At 31.2% G+C, this 19,824-nt stretch overlaps 1 protein-coding gene across 4 annotated transcripts in view; it reads right to left on the bottom strand.

Annotated features, from left to right (window-relative positions):
- The window catches only part of LOC142317372 (cytochrome b5 reductase 4-like), a 101,710-nt gene that overhangs the window by 35,874 nt on the left and 46,012 nt on the right, over window positions 1–19,824 (bottom strand). For all 4 annotated transcript variants that reach the window (XM_075353892.1, XM_075353899.1, XM_075353882.1 and 1 more), the window contains 2 exons: window positions 18,558–18,684; window positions 2,496–2,599 (listed from right to left, as the gene is read on the bottom strand). In XM_075353892.1, coding sequence (XP_075210007.1) covers window positions 2,496–2,599; window positions 18,558–18,684 — 231 coding nt within the window. The remainder of the gene's footprint in view (window positions 1–2,495; window positions 2,600–18,557; window positions 18,685–19,824) is intronic.

Below are 19,824 nucleotides of genomic sequence, written 5' to 3'. Positions count from 1 at the left end.
GCAATCTGAAAAAAGTGCCCGGATTTCTGGCAAAACAATTCATGGCTTTTGCACCACGACAATACACCTGCTCATATTTTATTGCTTGTTTGTCAATTTTTAGCTTAGCTTCATAGGTGGCAGATTATAACATCTATAAGAAACAAAGGAAATTGGTCAAAGAGATGGTGCAGACATCCAGAAAGAAAGGTTGGGAAAATTTCAGAAGGTTGATGGAAGAGAACAGTAAGGAAAATCAGAAGTTATTCTACAGAGTTCTTAAAAACATGTGAAAGGATAAGGAGTGTCCCCTGAAGTTTGTTAAATTCAAAGAGGAATATAATGGAGAGGTACAAAGTATTTCTCTAAGTTCCTTGAAAGAGACGAGCCCCAAGACAACTTAATTGTACCTCACATTGAAGTGAAGGAGCAGTGGATGTATTGGTCACTGAGGATTAAGGAGGAAGAGGTCTGTATGGCCCTGAGATAAATGAAAACTAGGGAAAGCAGTAGGATAAGACAGCATCATTCCTGAAATGTGAAGTTCATGAGCATTATAGAAGAAAACTTATTAGTCAGAGTAATAATATTAGCCTGCCGTAACAAAAGGATACCAAAGGATTGGAAGGTCTCAATTATAATCTCTATTTTTAAAAAAGGTGATAATCGGGAATGCCAGAACAATAGAGATATATCTCTGCTGAGTGTAGTTGGAAAGGTGTATTCTGAATACTTGAAACAAGAATTCGGAGGCACTTGGAACCCTTACTTGAGGAAACGCAGAGTGGTTTTCGGCCTAACAGGCGCTCACAGGATTTGATTTTTACATTGAGGCAGATTAGTGAGAAAGGAATTGAGTATGGGAAAAAAGTCTACCTCTGCTTCACTGATTTAATTAAAGCTTTTGATAGAGTTCCATGGGAGGAACTATGGAAAGTACTAAGAGTTTGAGGTGTTTATAAAAGCCTTATTCAAGGAGAATAGTTTCTATACAAACTGCAGGAATTACATAAGGAAAGCAAATGCATTGTCAGAGGAATTTATTACTACAGCAGAAGTTTGATAAGGTAATATCCCTTTCTTGTTGTCATACTTAAGATGATGTAATGAAAAGCTACAGCAAAGAACAAAGAAATATTTTGTCAGAAATTGGAAAACAAAGCCTATTTATGTGTCTAAACTTGCATTTGCTGATAACTTGGTGCTTTTGGCTCGATTTGAAACAGGTTTGCAGATGAATGTTACTATATGGGTAGAGGAGTTGAGGAAGAGGAACATGGAGGTTAATGTGCAGAAAAAAAATGGTGATAACCAAGGAAGAAATGTAGGTTAAAGTGGAGAGTGGGGGTGGAGCAAGTTAAAACTTTTACATTCTTGGGCTTGATGGTTAATAGTGATGGTCACATTGATGAAGAGATTAATAGCAGATTGGCAGCAAGGGGCATGCTTTATTACGCTTTGAACCAAAGTTTTATTGGTTTATTAGGAAATCCAACAAGATAGTAAGGTGGCAGTCTATAAATCAACTTTTCTACAGACTCTTACATATAGTTGTGAGTCGTGGACCTTGTCTGAGAAGCACAAAAGCAGGATCCAGGCAAAGGAAATGGGGTTTTTAAGAAGGATCCTGGCAAAGACAAGAAGGGAGAGACTGTGGAATTAATTTATAAGGAATGAGCTGAAGGTGATGCCTACTATAGAGAATGTGGAATCACAACAATTTAGGTGGCTGGGACATTTCATAAGAATGGATGAAGATAGATTGCCTAAGCAGGTATGCGAGGTCAGGACTGATAGATGAAGACCCAGAAGCAGACCAAGAAATTTATGGCAGGACAGGGTGCATACACTGGTTCAGGGAAGAGGTGGAGATTTTAATAATATACAGAGCTGGCGAAGTTCAAACAGAAGTGGAAAGTTCTTTGTTCCTTGACATCCTCAGGGTACATAATCAAGTAAGCAATAACTTTTTAAATAATATATAACTGCAAAACGAGGTGGATTTTTACTACTCCCCCTTGTAGTACATCTTGTTCAAAGAAATGTTAGGGTGTCTACAGTTAGGCCAATAGTTCGAGTTCATAATTCAAACCACACTTATAACTTTTTCAATCCAAGAGTGGTATAAAAGTAAATGTGTACTTATAATTAAAAAGAACCAAACTATGATTATTACTAAATGATCCTTGCAAACACTGAAATTATTCAACACTTAATGACCTTCCAAACCTTTTGAAGCTAAATAATATACATTTACATATAATCTCAAGAGCTATTTTTAATTCATTTATTAATTATGCTGATTGTACAATTGTAAAATAACCAACTGATCACCTCCAGATGTTTACCACTTCTTAAAATTAATGTTAATTAACTAATTAATGATTAATGCTTGCTTTGATTCCAACCACAACTATTTATCTAAAAATAATAAAACAATGTGAAGAATCAATATAAAAACATTCCATGATTTTGTATTTTAAGGATTAATGAAAATAATAGATTTTTCAAAATACCTGAGGATTCGGTGTTTTTGAGTAAAAAACTAAAGTAATAAATGCCAATTGTTGGAACCAATCCATCTGTGTAAGTTTTGCTTTGTTGTTAACAGCAGTTATTCCTAAAATAAAACAAATACGTAACTAACAAATTCCAATAATTATAAATTACTGTAAAAATATTTTCACTACATTTATTATCTTAAATGTTATATTGCATTTAATTTTACCACTCAAAACAATATAATTAACCAAGCACACAGCACATTACAAATGCACGTGTACATTTAATAAATAATACTTTCAAGCCTATTACAAAGTCTACCATAAAAATCAATTTATGTGAAATACAGCTTGAAAAATTACAAAAACACAACCAAACACAACACAAAACATACAAATGGGATAGAAAATTAAAACCAATACAAACCAAACAAAAAAATTTATCAATTCAATGAACTCTTTCATTATTGATAATCACTATCAATATTAATATATTTTCCCTATATTACTTAAAAAAGAATACTGAATCATAGAATGTGTGTAAACATGGGCAATTCACTAGGTGAAGAACAATTTTGATTAAGTAAAGATAAAGGTACTAGAAATATCATCAACCTTGCTGAGATCGATAGGAGAAAGGTTTACAAAAAGAAAAGCTTTGTAGAAAGGTTGTAAAATGTATGTTATACTCATAGGTAATGAAAAGGATTTCAATGGAATGAAGAAGGATAAGCTTATGGAGATCCTTACAGAGAAATACACAAATAAAAAAGGAAAAACGAAACAAGACTTATAAAGAATTTTACCTGGGCCAGCAGGTAAGCGTACTAATCAGAAATGAAATGACAACAAAAAATGGAATGAGTAGAAAAAAAAACAAGAGATGCTATTTGTCATCTATCCTATTCAATGTATATCTCAGGAAAATCATCAATATTTGGATGGAAATAGAGAAGTGGCTGTAGGTAGAAGAAGAATCATATATATCTACTTCACTGAAGATATAAAACTGTTACTAACAGAGAGTGAACAGAAAGCAAATGAAATGCTACAAAAATTGGACAACTATGAGAAACAGAATGAAAGTAAATGTAAAGAAAACTAAGAGCATGGTATTAGAAAATAATGAGAACAGAAACATAAAAAAGAACAAGTGAATCATTTCAAATATCTAAACAAATGAAGATTTGTACTGCAGTCAGAAAATTAGAAAATCTAGAGCAAAAATGGACTTTCAATATGAAAAAAATGACTACTAAATCAGAATCTGGATACATGAAGAAAAGGTCGGCAGAATGTTTTACCTGACATATGGCAGTATACATTGTAGAAAAAGAAAGACTTTGAGGAAAGAATATAAAAGTACAAGAAATGTTTGAATTGTGGAGATGGAAAAGACTACAGGATAAATAAACAGTAACATAAGAAATGAAAAAGCTCTTAACAGAATTGGAAAACAAGAGAAAAAAAACTGGACTTAGAATAGAAAAAGAATAGAATAGAAAAAGGTACTAGGGTACTAGTTAAACAAAAAATAAACTAATAAAATGAGACAAATGGAAGTTCTAAAAGGTATGGTGGAAGAAAGGGGAAGAAGAAGGTAAGAGCAAACATAAAGGGTGACAGAAGATCAAATGGCTAAAAGGAATGGTTTGGAATTGGTTGATAACGAAAAGAAAAGATATATACTTTCTCTTTTTATTATTTGGGCAAAACAACATAACTGTTCCATTTATGTTAAGTGGACTGTAAATAAAACAAATACTGATTCAAATTAACAATTGTGTATTAACATGTTCATGATTTAATTTAATTTTTATTATATTGTTGAAATATATTTATAATTTAATGTATGTACATGTCTACTGGATGATGTGTGAATTTTGACTGAACAATATCAGTTTTCAAATGATAGATCGAGTCTAGACTAGATGAGACGAGACGAGACTGGTAAATTCTAGTGCTGAGCCGGCTCTTATATACACTGTTTCTAAAATAATGGGCTGGCTATACTTTTTCAGATTCTAATTGTAAAACTAAACAAAAAATATCCTTACAAAAAAATGGCAATTTCTCTTTCGTTCTCCCCTTGACCATCTCAAGTTCGGATAGACGAAATCACATTAATATTTGGTAAGCGTCTTAGTAATAGTTTTAAAATTAGTAAAAAATCAGGAATTAAATACCTTCGTGCATTATAAAATGGCAGCCATATTTATTTTTCAATCTGTTATATCTCCTATTTAATTCCTGATTTTTTTTCTAATTTAAAAACTTTATTACCAAGACGCTTACGAAATATTAATGTGATTCGTCTATCCCAACTTGAGATATAAAAATAACAAAATGGCGAACAGGGGGAGAAAAAAGGAGAACTTGCCAGTTTTCGTAAGGATATTTTTTGTTTAATTTAACAAGTAGAATCCGAAAAATTAAAGTCAGCCAACCATTTAACAAACTCCCTGTAGTGTAGACAGAGCTGAATGATTTGCCAGGACCAGTGTGCAGTACAGATCCAAGTGAACCACCAGGAGCTGGGTGAATTGTCAGGAGCTGTGTCTCAACATACTTTCTTCTTTTTCCTGTTTAGCCTCCAGTAACTACCGTTTAGATAATACTTCAGAGGATGAATGAGGATGATATGTATGAGTGTAAATGAAGTGTAGTCTTGTACATTCTCAGTTCGACCATTCCTGAGATGTGTGGTTAATTGAAACCCAACCACCAAAGAACACCGGTATCCACGATCTAGTATTCAAGTCCGTGTAAAAATAACTGGCTTTACTAGTACTTGAACGCTGGAACTCTCGGCTTCCAAATCAGCTAATTTGGGAAGACGCGTTCACCACTAGACCAACCTGGTGGTTGTGTCTCAACATACTGCCTGCCATAATTTAACACCCAATAATATAATAAGATTGAATCCAACAAGCTTGGCGACTAGGCCGTATCTATACTTGTGTGTTACACAATAACAATTAATAAATAAAAACACTTGTTTAATAAAATACAAACAAATTATGTTGAAGAGAAGGAAAAGTTAATATTTATCATTACATGGTGCCAAACAGCAGTGCTGCCTGAATACAACATTACAATGTATAGAATATAATGTATTTTACGGCAAAAAAAAAATGCTTTCCTCAGTTAACCACAATTAGACCAGTGTTTTGGATATAACCACTGGTAAAATTAACCATACATATTGACTTACTTGTAAATAAATTAAATAACCAATAATAAACCACATTTGTAAAATTTGGAAATTTTTAAAATCCAGTAAGTTCATCGATTTCCATCTTATCAAAAAGTCCTGTTCTTTGTAATGGTATGCACAATATTTGTTAATCATAATCATGAATTTGCTGTATTTATGAACTGTGAAACTTTGACCTTGAGCTTTTCTGTTACCAAAAACCAATCGTGCACAAAATAATCCATCAAATACCCTCTTGAAAAGACCCAGTATCAATAACAATTTGTCTGCTTTTCTCTAGCAAAAATAATAATAAACAAAACAAATCATTTTTGTAAGTGAATGTTTTGTCAACTGCAATCCATTATTCTTTTCTGGCTTGATTAAAAAATAGCATTAGCTATATTTAAAATACGTAATGTGTTTTGTTGATTCTAGCATCACAATTTTTTAACAGTTGGCTGCAGTTAAAATGCTTACCACCTTGTTTAAGCTTAAAGTTGTTATGTTAAATTCTTCTTAACTGATGAACATCAATCAATAACATTCCTTTTCACAAATTGATAATTTCAAATTTTATCTTCATTATCAGATGGTTTATAACAGAATCTTCCATAAAAGTCACACATTATATTACAGTAATTAAGACAACATGTTTTAGAACGCATCTGAACCACATTTATTGAAATGATAAATGATTGTTCATTACAAAATTTTAATTAGGAGAGAAATTATTTATGTCTGATATTATCCATAATGCACCTACCACCACAAACAAACTTTCAATTTTTCTGGTCAAAAATTCGACTGGTAATATACCTAAAGACATTTCCGGAGTCATACATCTGTATGATTGTACAGAATATTTGAAAGATTCTGCCCTTGACTATCAAAAAAAATTGCAACTTTTTTTAACATCATAAAAGACTGGCATCTCACTTCCCTCAATAATATTTGTAGATCAAACGTAGTCTAACACACCCAACATTACCAAACATTATTTTAAATAAAACTTTAAATAAAAATAAAAAATTATATAATAAAAATAATATGTAAAAAATAAATATATAAATAAATAATAAAATAAATAAGGTAAATAAAAATTTACAGATTTAAATTTCCCATAAAATTAAAACAAATACACATCTACACAATTTTCAATTGACGTATTGTTGTTTAAACATGTAAATAATACAAAACACTGAAATATTTAAGAAGATAAAAACATATAACTTACAAGAGTATTTACAGTATATAGTTAAATTTATATTCAGTGTAAATAATAATGTTTTAAATGGAATTTTTACTTTCATTTCTACAGAAGAAGAGATAAAATAATCTATTTATAAGTATTCTATATTACAATAAAATAAAGTACTTTCTCTTTGACAAAGAGAAATGAATAAAAAGAATTTAAAATTTAATAAAAAACTTTCACTTTTAACAGCTATAATTAATAATCAGAAATCAAATAAACAACTCCATTCCATTTTAGTCAATCAACTATCATCTGGCAAAATTACTACAAACTTATAATAATTTAGACATATTATCAACAATTTCATGCTTATCTATAAACTTTTTTTTTTCTTCATTTAATTAATATAATACACAAATAAATAAAGCAGAAATTAGAACTTACTTTATCGTTTTATTTTACTGAGTATGGATAAAAAAAAAACAAATTAGTAATTTTTTCACTACAAACAATTAAAAATTACACTAGCCTACTAAAATAACATTAAAAATTGTACTGGTAGATTTCAGAGCGAGGTTGGACTGTATGTTCATAGGTGATGAATGAAGACAACGCCTTGTTGCTTGTTGAATAATGGTTTAATGAATTATCGTCTTGACAGTTAATGAAATGACTGTAGCATAACATATAACTTGACATATAAAAATAAAAAATTAAATAAAACATTCATCTGAACAAAGAATTGAGTCCATCCAGTCTAAGAGTATGACGTGACCGCCTTGGCTAAGATTGAGCACTGAATGCTAGTACGAGCTTAACTCTCCGATGAGCACTAGCACCCACTAGATCACAGCACCAGACGGCTCGACTTGGAACGGAACACACCACCCACCAATTATAATTCCGTGATACATACATTACATGAAATAAAACTTAAGATGCAAACAAAGAGTATTACATAAAATAATTACGTAAACTTTGAAAGTACAAAAATTAAAGTTAACTCAACAAATCTAACAATGATACAGGCAAAGCTTACAACCAAAATAAATTGAAATAAACAAATACATTAGGAGGACGTTAAATAAATCTCATTGATTACATTCGGGACAACATATGTCATTGCAAGCATTTAAATTTGGAAGAACAATCAATTTATTAATAGTTTTTTTCACTATCGTGTCATTAGTTTTCACATCAACTAATCTAACTAGTCCATCGTTACCTGGATACACTTCAACAATTATTCCTAATTTCCACATCAGCGGAGGAAGATTACTTTCTTTAATTATAACTACATTGCCAACACAAATTTTATTATTTGAAATTTTACACTTGTTCCTCTGCTGCAAGGAATGTAAATAATCGATAGACCATGCTTTCCAAAAGTCTTTCAATATTCTTTGTATAAGCTGCCACCTAGTAAGCTTATTTACATTAATGCCTGAGAAATCAGGATCAGGTAGGGAAATTAAAGGAGCGAAGGTTAGAAAATGTCCAAGAGTAAGTGGAGCTGGATCAGATGTATGCCGCCAACCATGACGGATAATCAACCACGCCACCAACCATGGGCAAGCATAATCAACACCAGTTGACTGGAATGGTCTGGAAATTGACTCTTTCTTTTGGCAGTTGACAAAGAAACTGACACTGAGACCGAGCTCTAAAACAAAAACAAGTTAAACATTTATGAAGGACAGAGCAAATTATAATTTTAGAGTTGACAATCCAATATTTCTGCCTAAGTGAGGAATGAATTGACTGTAAAACTCCATGGGATAATCTTAAATGCTCATGAAAAATAATCAATCGAGTAAGATAACTATGAGGATTTAAAACTATAGGATGTTTGGCATTTAAAAACAAATTTGAAAAATTTAAATTGAGATTCAATTCAAGAATTGAATTGAGTGATCAGCCGTTTCATGTTTTTGCACTACCGTCAAATACTACTTTTGGTAGTGGTGGAAGATTCACGAAATACTGTGTGGTGGGACAAGTAAAAGGTTTCAGATGGAGCCTTACACTGAGATGAATCTACAGGTTGCACGTGATGTAATTCTTGATAATCTTTCATGAAATGTAAGTAATCTTCCTTAAGTTTAGCGTTTTTCTGAAATCAACGATGTAACAAATTCAAACGATGCCTTGCATTTTCATAAGAATCTTCTAAAGAGCAGTTTTCCTTATGAGGAAGAGTTACAACAAATCTGCCTTTGTCATCACGAAAGGTATTTTCAATGAAATGTTTTTCGCAGAAAGATTCCTCCTTAGTCGGTAAATGATCTTCGATCTCTTCAGATCTCCAAAAGGATTCTAATTGAGAGGAAAGCTGTTCATTACAAACAAGAAGTGATATTGAATTAGAATCGTTTTTCCGTTTACTAGATGTAGTAGGGATTTGACCAGAGACTATGAAACCAAGACAAGTTTCTTGAAGTTTGGTATGATTAGAATTATGAATTAATTCTTAAGTAGAGAAAGATAATATTGGTCTCCTAGGAGAATGTCGATTTGCCCAGGAATATTAAAATTAGGATCGGTAAGGAAAAGTTAAGAAGGAATTTCCCAGTCAGTTACGTTTACAAAATTATTAGGTAACAGACCTGTAATAGATGGCAGTATATGACATTTCAAATTAAAATTAAAGTTTTCATACCTAGAATAATATTTAAATCAGCACTTAGTTTAGATTTAGTAATAACATTACTAATACCTGTAATCGGCATGAGAACAGATTTGGTTTGAAGCCCAAGTTTGGCGGCAAACCTTTCAGTACAAAATGAAACCATCGAAGCGGATCAAGTAAGACCCTGGCTTGGATGAACTTACCTTTTTTACTTGCAAGTAAAACAGACTTGTTAGGTTCTGATTTTAAAGTACAATAAGAACTATTAGCCGAAGGAGCTTGATTCGGCTTAGAAGATTTAATTGCTGGCTCTTGCAGCATTTTATCTAAATGAATTAGCATATGATGCTTTTGTGAGCATTTTTTTACATTTTCGATTGCTTTGACACCTTTTCACAATATGCTGTTTACTTAAACAATTAAGACATAATTTTTCCTGAAATACAACATTTTTCCTTTCATTACATTATAACTTAAAAACTTATCACATCAATACAATGGATGGTTGTTAATTTTACATAATGTACAAATAAAATTATTACAATTATTTACATAAAATTCATTTTTACTAGAACTAGGTTTTGAGTAATCATATTTTTTGGCACTAAAACCTACATTATACGGCTGTAACTTTTCATTACATTGAATCATGTCAGTGGAATCAAGTAGTTTACGCTTACATTCTAAGAAAGAAATGAGTTGTTTTAACTTTGGATATTCATTATTTTCCAATGTTTTTTCCCAGTCTCTTAAAGTATTTAAATTCAAGTTTTGAGTAATTAACTGTATTATAATAAATTCTAAATAGTCACTATTTAGATTTTTCAATCCATTAATATTTGAATTAACTTGAGTCAATGAACTTAGATACATTTTCAGAATTTTCCTTTTTTAATGGTTTCAAATTAATAATTTCTAAAGCATATTTAGATGCTATTAGCCTTTTGTTATCATAACAAGCTTTAAGTAATTCTATTGCAGTTTCATAATTTTCAGACGTTACTGATAAATTTTTTATTACGCCAAGAGCATTCATTGCCAGAAATTTGTAAAGTAATAAAATTTTTCAACATTACAAAATTCTTCTCGGTTATGAACTAAACTATTAAAAAGATAAAAGAATTTATGCCAAGCCTTAACATCACCGTGAAAGGGCTCAATTTTTATAGGTTTTAAAGAAATTAGATTAGGTTTGTTAATCACTTTAGTAGCATCAGTTACCTCTGAAATTTTGAAACAATTTTCTAATTTTTTATGTTTTAACTAAAGTTTATCAAAAAGATTATCATAAGTGTCTCTGACTTCAAGGTCCTTATCAGTCGCATCTTGGTGCAATTCGATTTCAGATTGAACATCAAAAAGTAGTTTTTCATATTCTAACAGCTTATCAAAATTAATGGTAAATAGATCGTAATCGCCTGAATTAAGATCAAAGTTTTCAATGAATGTTTTTAATTTGGCTATACTATTCTTCATAATGCCTCGTTTTTTAGTTAAATCCTTGAATTCCATTTTTATTGGAATAAAACACAAAATAATATTAAATTTGAATGAAACAAAGTTATTGTAAAATAAGGTTAAAAGATAAATGTCATGTACAACAATATTGTTAAAGTATAGCTTATGCATAAAGTTAATGAACTGGCTTGGTTGTAAATATGATACAATATTGCTAACATCTGCTGTTTGCAGGTCAGCGAACAATAACAAGATTGCCTGAGATATGTGCACTCGTGTTTTGTATAGAGCGATTAAGTGAAACTTGTCCAAACTGGAATCAAGGGTTGGTTTCTTATACCTGGCTAGCTTCATAGATACAATTTTAACTGTATTATAAAACATTGAGATATTCACGAACTTGAATGTTTTACTAATTTTAATTTTTAATTGTACTTTTAACATACACCTTAATTTTTTGATACACTTTTTATACATAAATTATAAATACCGGGTTGTTGACTTTGTTTGACATTATCGAAACCCATGGATGAATGCTGTAGAGCGGCTAAGTTCGTGTCATTAATACAGCGATTAAAAGATGCAGTAGTCGATTTGGTAGGTACGGTGACTTGACAATCTGGTTCTTGAATGTGAAGATGAATGACCATAAAGAGTTGTGGTAGATCCGTCAACTTAACTATCCAGCCTTATCCGGCTATCCACTTTATTTATCCGGCCAATTAACGATCCTGTCCCTCAATCCGACCCGCAATGACCATGAAGAGATGGTAGATTTTAGAGCGAGGCTGGACTGTATGTTCATAGGTGATGAATGAAGACAACACCTTGTTGCTTATTGAATAATGGTTTAATGAATTGCCATCTTGACAGTTAATGAAATGAATTGTAACATAACATATAACTTGACATATAAAATTAAATAAAACATTAAAGCTAATGTTCATCCGAACAAAGAATGGAGTCCATCCGGACTAAGAGTATGACGTGACTGCCTTGGATCAGATTCGAGCGCCAAATAGTAGTAAGGCTTAACTCTCCGGTGAGTGCTAGCACCCACTAGATCGCAGCACTGGATGGCTTGACGTGGAACGGAACATGTACATAAATTTAATTTTTAATATTTCATTAAACAACATGTAACACTCAAAATTCAATTGACAGAAGATAACAAATGAAGAAAGGAAAAGAGATAAATCAAGAAAAAACAGACACTTCATCATTTCACAAGTTACAATCTCAGGAACCTACCAAAATAACAAAGTAAATTATCAAAGTGGATGGACATGGTGTAATCTTACCAATTCAGACTGTATTTTTAACTCTCTCTACCCCTCCCACCACACTCATCAAACTCTCTCTCACTCAGCTCTTTCTTCCTCAAGTTGCTTGAATCGACAGAACTTGAGCCCCTTTTCAAACACATATTAACTATTCTTATACATATTTTCAGCATTAAATATACCATTTTTAAACTTCAATCCCTTCTGGAAGGCCCCGCAATGTTTCAATCAAAATTTCGCGAAAGACTTCCCCCCTAATTTTTTATGAAAAAAATTAGATCACCCGAATCAGATCACAAAACCCAAAAAGTGAATAATCTGGATTCACCCAAACTGAATTAGTAGATTACTCAAAATTATCCAACTTACTTAATTTCTTTTTCCCTGGGCGCACAAAGAAGTGTCGTTATCAACACCTGGACACAATATTACTATCAAAAGCAAGTAAATTAATTAAAAAATTTAACTGATTTAAAACATCTACTCTGTATCCTAAAAGCAAAATAAAAACAATATTAAAGATTTAACTTAAAATACCAAAACTGCTACCTTGCATATGCCAAACAGAACAAATCGATGAAACACATTATAAAAATAATAAAATATTTAGATACAGACGCACGGCCTTAAGAAATAGTAAGAAATTAGATAACATAGTCATATCGTTTCCTGAAATATTTCTCATGTTATCGCCAAGTTTAAATTTCTGACACAATGGTGCATAACAGACACTCAATAAGTATATGGTGTACAGTCAGTTGGCAGTCACAGCAAACACAAACAGGTGCATCGATCTGAGTCTTGAGATGTACATGAGTAAATCTAGTGTGTCTTAATCACAAATGGCAAATAATAACTTTCTCTTGTCGGTTACTCCTGGATGAAGAGGCCCATGATGACATATTGTCCTTAAACTGGATGAAGTTTATTACTGATAGTAGCACACCATTCACTTCACCACTCATCACAAACCGCCTTTTTCACAAAGCAGACATGATCTTCAGAAATAATGCGATCAATGAAAGGAGGCTGAAAACAAGTTCTTTATGCCACACGATCAGTATACTCATTGCTTGAAATTCCAATGTGGCTGGAGATACAACAGAAGTTCACACTTGTGTTATGTCGAATCATTTCAGAAATAACATACTGTATCTCACACACAATAGTATTTCTGGAGTACATGTCGCTAATTGCTTGCAAGGCACTCATGGAATCTGGGCTAACTAGTACGTGTTGGAATGTTGGGCTAAGTAAATTTAAAAGGCTTTATTAATAGCAAACAACTTACTTAATGAGACGCTTGACAAAGTACTTTATAAAAACCAGGTTAAAAGTAACTATCGATTATAATATTACTTAAAATATAAATGCAGAGGTTGTAAAAGATGTGTGAATCTGTTATGAAAAGTAAAATAGCATGGTATACATTTTTTTAATCGTGTAAAGCGATTGGCAGCTGACATACTTTTAACTATTTGCCTCCAGAATGTTTAACAAATTACTGGAATAGCTGTATTCAACAAAGTTGAATCTTTAGTTTCACATAATAATACTAAAATAATACTCAGCAGTTTCTTCTGATATGATGAATAAAAAAAATTGTGAAATCAAATCCATCAAGTATTGTTTTAAAACTCTTATCCACTATACGAGATCTGTTCAGAAAATAACTGAACATTTTTAATTACGTCCCAATGGAGATATTTAGTGACATGCAGTTGGCAGCATTGTTTCACATAACTTCCTCTGTAACCACATGTTGATATCTCATTTAGTTTTTGTGCTACAGTTATTTGACTGTAACGTGTTTAAGTATTAGTAACAATTTTTGTAGTGTACAATTTTCAGGAGCAACAATACAACATAAAATCTTGCATGAAACTGAAGAAAACTTTCATAAAAATACTTCAACTTTTGAAACAAGCTCATGGAGATAATGCTCTGGGACGTACACAATGTTACGAATGGTTTTCACAATTTAAAAGTGGTTGTCAGTCAATTGAAGATGACCCCTGACCAGGAAGACCTTTCTACTGATGACACACACATTCAGAAAATCAATAATCTAGTGCGTGCAAATCGCTGATTGACTATCAGAGAACTTGCAGAAGAGGTTAGCATCTCAACTAAATCATGCCGTGACATTTGACTGAAAAACTTGCATCTAGTTGTAGTAAAGTTTGTTCCTCATTTAATGATCGAACAGCAGAAAGAAAATTGAGTGGACGTTTGTCTGCAACTTCTTGAATATGCCAATGACAATGAAACATTCATGCAAAGGATCATAATGGGAGAAAAAAGCTGGGTTTATGGTTAGACACTGAGACAAAAGTTCAATTATCACAATAGATTGGCAAAAGATCTCCATGCCCCGAGAAAGCTTGATCCAATATCAAATGTGATGCTCTCTGTTTTTCTCAATTTTAATGGAATTGTGCATTTTTAATTCTTTCCTCAAGGTGAAACAGTAAACCATGCTTTCAAGGCATTTTACAATGGTTACATGAAGAAATCCCGAATTATGAAAAAAAAATTAGAACCAATAAAATTTGTAAAGACATTTTGGTCAGATTTTATTGAAATTTTTAACAGGAAGGAGTTCATTCATTCAGAGGTAAGGATTAAAGCAACAAAATTTGAAACTTTCAAAATTAACATTTTTCAGCATTTTTAAGGAGGGTTTACTTTCAGAAAAATAGATTAAAACTGGCACCAATACTGCGATGCAATCTCACTGAACAATTCCTACACAGTCACATTAGCATTCACAGTTCACACCAGTAAGTCTTGTCATCAATGAGACCAGTTCTCCCCCCTTGAAATTCCAGGTAATTCTCTATCACCAAGAACAAGACAATCAAATGTCAGATGTTTATCCGACTGCAACAATCCTACAAAGCCATGATATTTATTAGGTTCTAAATCTTTTTTTATAATGGGTAAAATTTCTATGGTTGGACTAAGCCTACAGCCTAAGCATAAGTTATTCACACACAGAATTTACAGACATATCGTTCCCCAAGTCTGGTACTCTAAGATTAAAAAGAACGATATGGATTGTTTTCCAGATGATCGATATCAAAACAAACGCATCTATCTGGCTATATGGAGACTGCCAAGGTCATCTGCATTATATTCTTTGAGAATAGAATAGTGGATATGAGTTTCCATACACTGAAAACATCATCTGCCAAAACTTGGACAGTGAGGGGGCAACCTCAAAGAGCGTGAGCTCTATTAAGCCCTTGAATACCAGATTCTACAAAAAAAAAAGGTCCAAAACAGAACCCTGAAGATTTTTCCTGTTGAAAAATTTTGCAGTTATGTGAATCTTTTCTTAAATGAAGCCTTTCTATTAATAGCTTAGCAAATAATTCCTGATAACAGCTTGGAGAGCTTCAGGAATCATACAATATGAAAAATTTGAGACAATTCCTACATTCTTAGCATTAATTGTCTAATTTAGTAGTAAACGTAGTTTTGGTATCTAAAGCAATGTTTTAATATTAAAAGTTCTGCTTTATCCAGAATTCTTTAACGTAATATATGTTCCACATTACTCTAACTTTTGTGGAGATATTACTGAAAAATTAAAATAAACTCATCCACTTGTGTATATCTGCCCAAGTAGAAAAAATAAGTAAAAAAAACTTAAGCTGTATTTGAATGTTTTTACTTCCTTGTATGAAGTAAAGGAAGAATTGTGATCGTAAAAAATTTTGGTTTTCAGATATCAACCAAAATATACATTCTGACCATCCCTGAATCCATTTTTACTAGTTTCGGCATGACATCTGTACATATGTATCTCGCATAACTCAAAAATGATTAGCCGTAGGAGTTGAAATTTTGGATTTAGGACTGTTGTAACATCTAGTTATGCACCTCTCCTTTTGACTGCAATTGACTGAACCAAAATTGTCCAAAAAAGCCCAAAATCTCAAAAAAATTTAGATTTTGGACTTTTTCTTAACTCCAGTAATAAGCCCTCATTGAGGGCTTATATATCTTTTCAATGATATATTATTTGATATATCAGTTATGATATATCATAACTGGTACTTATTTTCATAGGTTCCAGAGTTATAGCCAAATAAAATTTTAATTAATGAAATACGTAGATTTTACAAGGGGAAGGCACATCGGATTATATCAAACTTTTTTTTTTTATTTAAATATATTGATTTATTAATATTATTATTAACCTCCGATTGTAAAAAAATCTTTACAATAAATAATAATTCAATAACAATAAAAAAAAAATGAAAAAATGTCAAGTTATTAATGAAATAAAATGTTATGTTCTTTTCGTTTTAAAAAAATGTGTATATGTAAGTTAATAGGCATACATGGAAGCCTTGTGATGTCCACATCAGATTTTTTATTAAGAATTCTGTTTAACAAGACAATTTTTATTCATAAAAATTGTTTATAGTCAAGAAACAAGTGTGAACACCCTATACAAAACAGAAAAACTATGTTTCTGTTCTTTGTTCTCGTTTTTAATAACATGAGCACATCGATATTCATGAAGATATAGTTGTAAACTCAAAAAAAAAAATTATATCATTTTTTAAGCACTTAGTAGGGGAAACCAAAGATTTAGGTCATTAATTGAAGTTAAAACACATTCTAGTTATTGCTTAATAAAAACAATGTTTTTAGATAACAGCTGTAAATACACTTTGTATTCAGTACAGCAGTCTTAAGGGATTTTATAAACATTTCGTAAAGTAATAATGAATTTTATAATGAATAATTTTTAAGCAAAATTTAATAAAAATATTAACATGAACAAGTTTTTTAACTGTATACGGTTGAAAATCTAAAAATACTTTAATGCCATTTTTTATCTGTTTAGAAAAGTTTCATAATAAAAGCATCTTTCTAATCCCATAACAAACAAAAGTAATCCTCGTTCATCAAAATTTAGATTGGGTTCAATCTGAAAAGCGTTAAAAAGGTCAATAAAAAAAGAAAGAAGAAGGGTATAAAGTAACCACATTAAAGACATTCAAATCTCAATTCTTAGCATTTTCTGTCCAATTTCTTTTTTCTTAAATTTTAAAACGCTTCAATTTTCATACCAACTGCAACATAACTAGGTGAAGTGAAATCTACTATACTCCACATATATCTCACTTAAAAGATATATGTTTCTTCTATTACATATACTAACTCCAATATTTTATTTTATTCCTCTATTTTCAAAAGCTGTTTAATATTAAATTAATATAAAAACAACACACAGTTTGAATTAAAACAAATTCTTTCTGAAAAATCTAAATTTGATTAAAAACAATAAATTTGCTCATGATGTTAATCTAACATTCCACTGGAGACAAACAGGTAGTAAGTACTTTTATCCTAAAATGGCCGCTGCTTTGACTCAGAATCAACCATAAAGTAAGCTCTCAACATCGGTTACAACCTTGGAGAAGAAAGTTTCATCCTCGAGACAGATTAATGAATCACAGCAAAAGTACTGATGTGTTGATGTAACTGATCACCTATCAGTAGCCTGAAGACCAAATTTTGCTGGAATGGAGTTTGTCCTCAACTCTAGAGCGAGAATCTTATGACACGTTCTACAACTCATCTGCAATTGTTCACAAAGATTATGAATGGTTTAATATTAATTTCCTTAAATAAGCTGCAGAAACTATGCCAGATTTAGTGCTTGCCAGTCAAGGATCTCATAAATTCAACTTACATCCAGCTGACCTTGAACCCCAAAAACGACTAGAACACCTCAATATCCAATTAAATACGTTTGAATGTTTGTTACGATTTCTGCAACAATTTTCTCAGAATTTACATAAAATTTGAACTCAACTTTTTTGTTTCTTTACTTCAGCCATCACAAAAATCGCTAGATTATGCGTACAAGATGGTAACATCAAAACCAACTTAGCTCCATATCCCTTTAAACGTACTCAATTCAAGTTAATGCTAAAACTTAGCCATGTAAGAACACCACTATAATCACTTTGGATATTATTTATTTATTTATTAAGCAGCAACAGGCTTATTCCCAATTACAGAGTCTTTGTAACAGATACATTTTTTAACAAATGACAAATACAAAGCCAGATTGGAATTTGAACAAGAGCCTTATGAATAAAAGAGTGGCATTACCAACCTGCAACATAAATCAGCTTTAGATATTATAACATCAATGTTATAATGTTATAAGTAGTAATGTGACACCTAAACCAAAGGTCTTTAGTTTCAGTCCGAAGTACTTCTTATAGCTCTTCAATCTTATAAAACTTAAGTTATAATAATAACAGTAATAAATATTGCTTACTGAGTGATGAAGATGCTGGTTTGTTAGGTGAAGAAGGAATAGTAAATGCATCATCCTCACCAGATGAACCTAAACGACCAACCACACATTTTTTTAATATAGATTCATAGTTTACCCATGCATGAACCTGAAAAAACATCAATAAAATCTTTAAAAACCCAAATTAAAATCAGCAGTTACTTTCTTACAATTTCCATTTATTATACCAATCGATAATGAAATTTTGTATACTAACACAGATGCTAATATTATACACAATGATTTTAAATTTAAATAAATGAATAATGATAATTTGAAATTAGTTAAATGACATGAGAAAATACATCATGAATTCAACATGTATTTTTAAGATTAATAATCAAGAAAAGATGTTTTAGTTCTATTTTAAATTCATCACATCCAATTTGGTTTCAACCACTTTATTTATTAATTTTATTAAAACATTATTAAACTAAAAGAAATAAATTACTCATAACTTTTTTTTAACGAATTTCTAAAGTTCAAATTTTTATAACTCACATCCCAATAGGAATAGGGGAAAAAAGGAGTTACAGAAAATCTTACCTACAATAACTAATTTTTTTTTACTTTGCCAAGATAAAAAAAAACACATTAATGGCAACCTGGGCTCTTATCTATAGCAGAATAGCATAGACAAGCTATACGTTTATCTAAATTCACACTAATATAATGTACAAACAGACAAATGTAAAAAAAATTTAACACTAAACAAATTTACAGCAGTGGATCCATTAACTTTCCATTTCATATTCCTTCATTCCTACTTCCAACACTTTTATCATTCCTTGTAATGTCTGAATATCTTTACCTACAATCAGCAGATCATCAGCAAATCTGACACAATTTATATTTCTTTCATTTATGCTTACTCTTTTTTGGCCATCAATTATTTCTTTTAAAATTTCCTTGACATAATAGGCGAACATTGTCGGTAATTAACAGCAGCCTTGCCTTACTACTCCGCAAAATTCTAACCGATTTATGAAATTCTCGTTTATTTTCACAGCTGCTTTTTGCTTTATGTAAATCATTAGTCAATCTCCTACCCTTCCAATCAACTCTCTTTTTCTTTCAGAATCTCAAATAACTTTTCTCACTGTACTCTGTTGAATGCCTTTTCCATATCTATAAAACACAAGCTCAAATCCTCTTCCTTTTTCAAAACATCTTTCTCCAATCATTCTGATCAATTCTACACTTTGATCTTGTTGCTTTTCCTTTTCTGAATCCAGATTGTTCTTCCCCG

Source organism: Lycorma delicatula, chromosome 1 (assembly GCF_047948215.1).
Source record: "Lycorma delicatula isolate Av1 chromosome 1, ASM4794821v1, whole genome shotgun sequence".
Taxonomy (NCBI): domain Eukaryota; kingdom Metazoa; phylum Arthropoda; class Insecta; order Hemiptera; family Fulgoridae; genus Lycorma; species Lycorma delicatula.
Note: the sequence above shows the minus strand (reverse complement) of the source record. Positions and strands in the feature narration are given on the sequence as shown.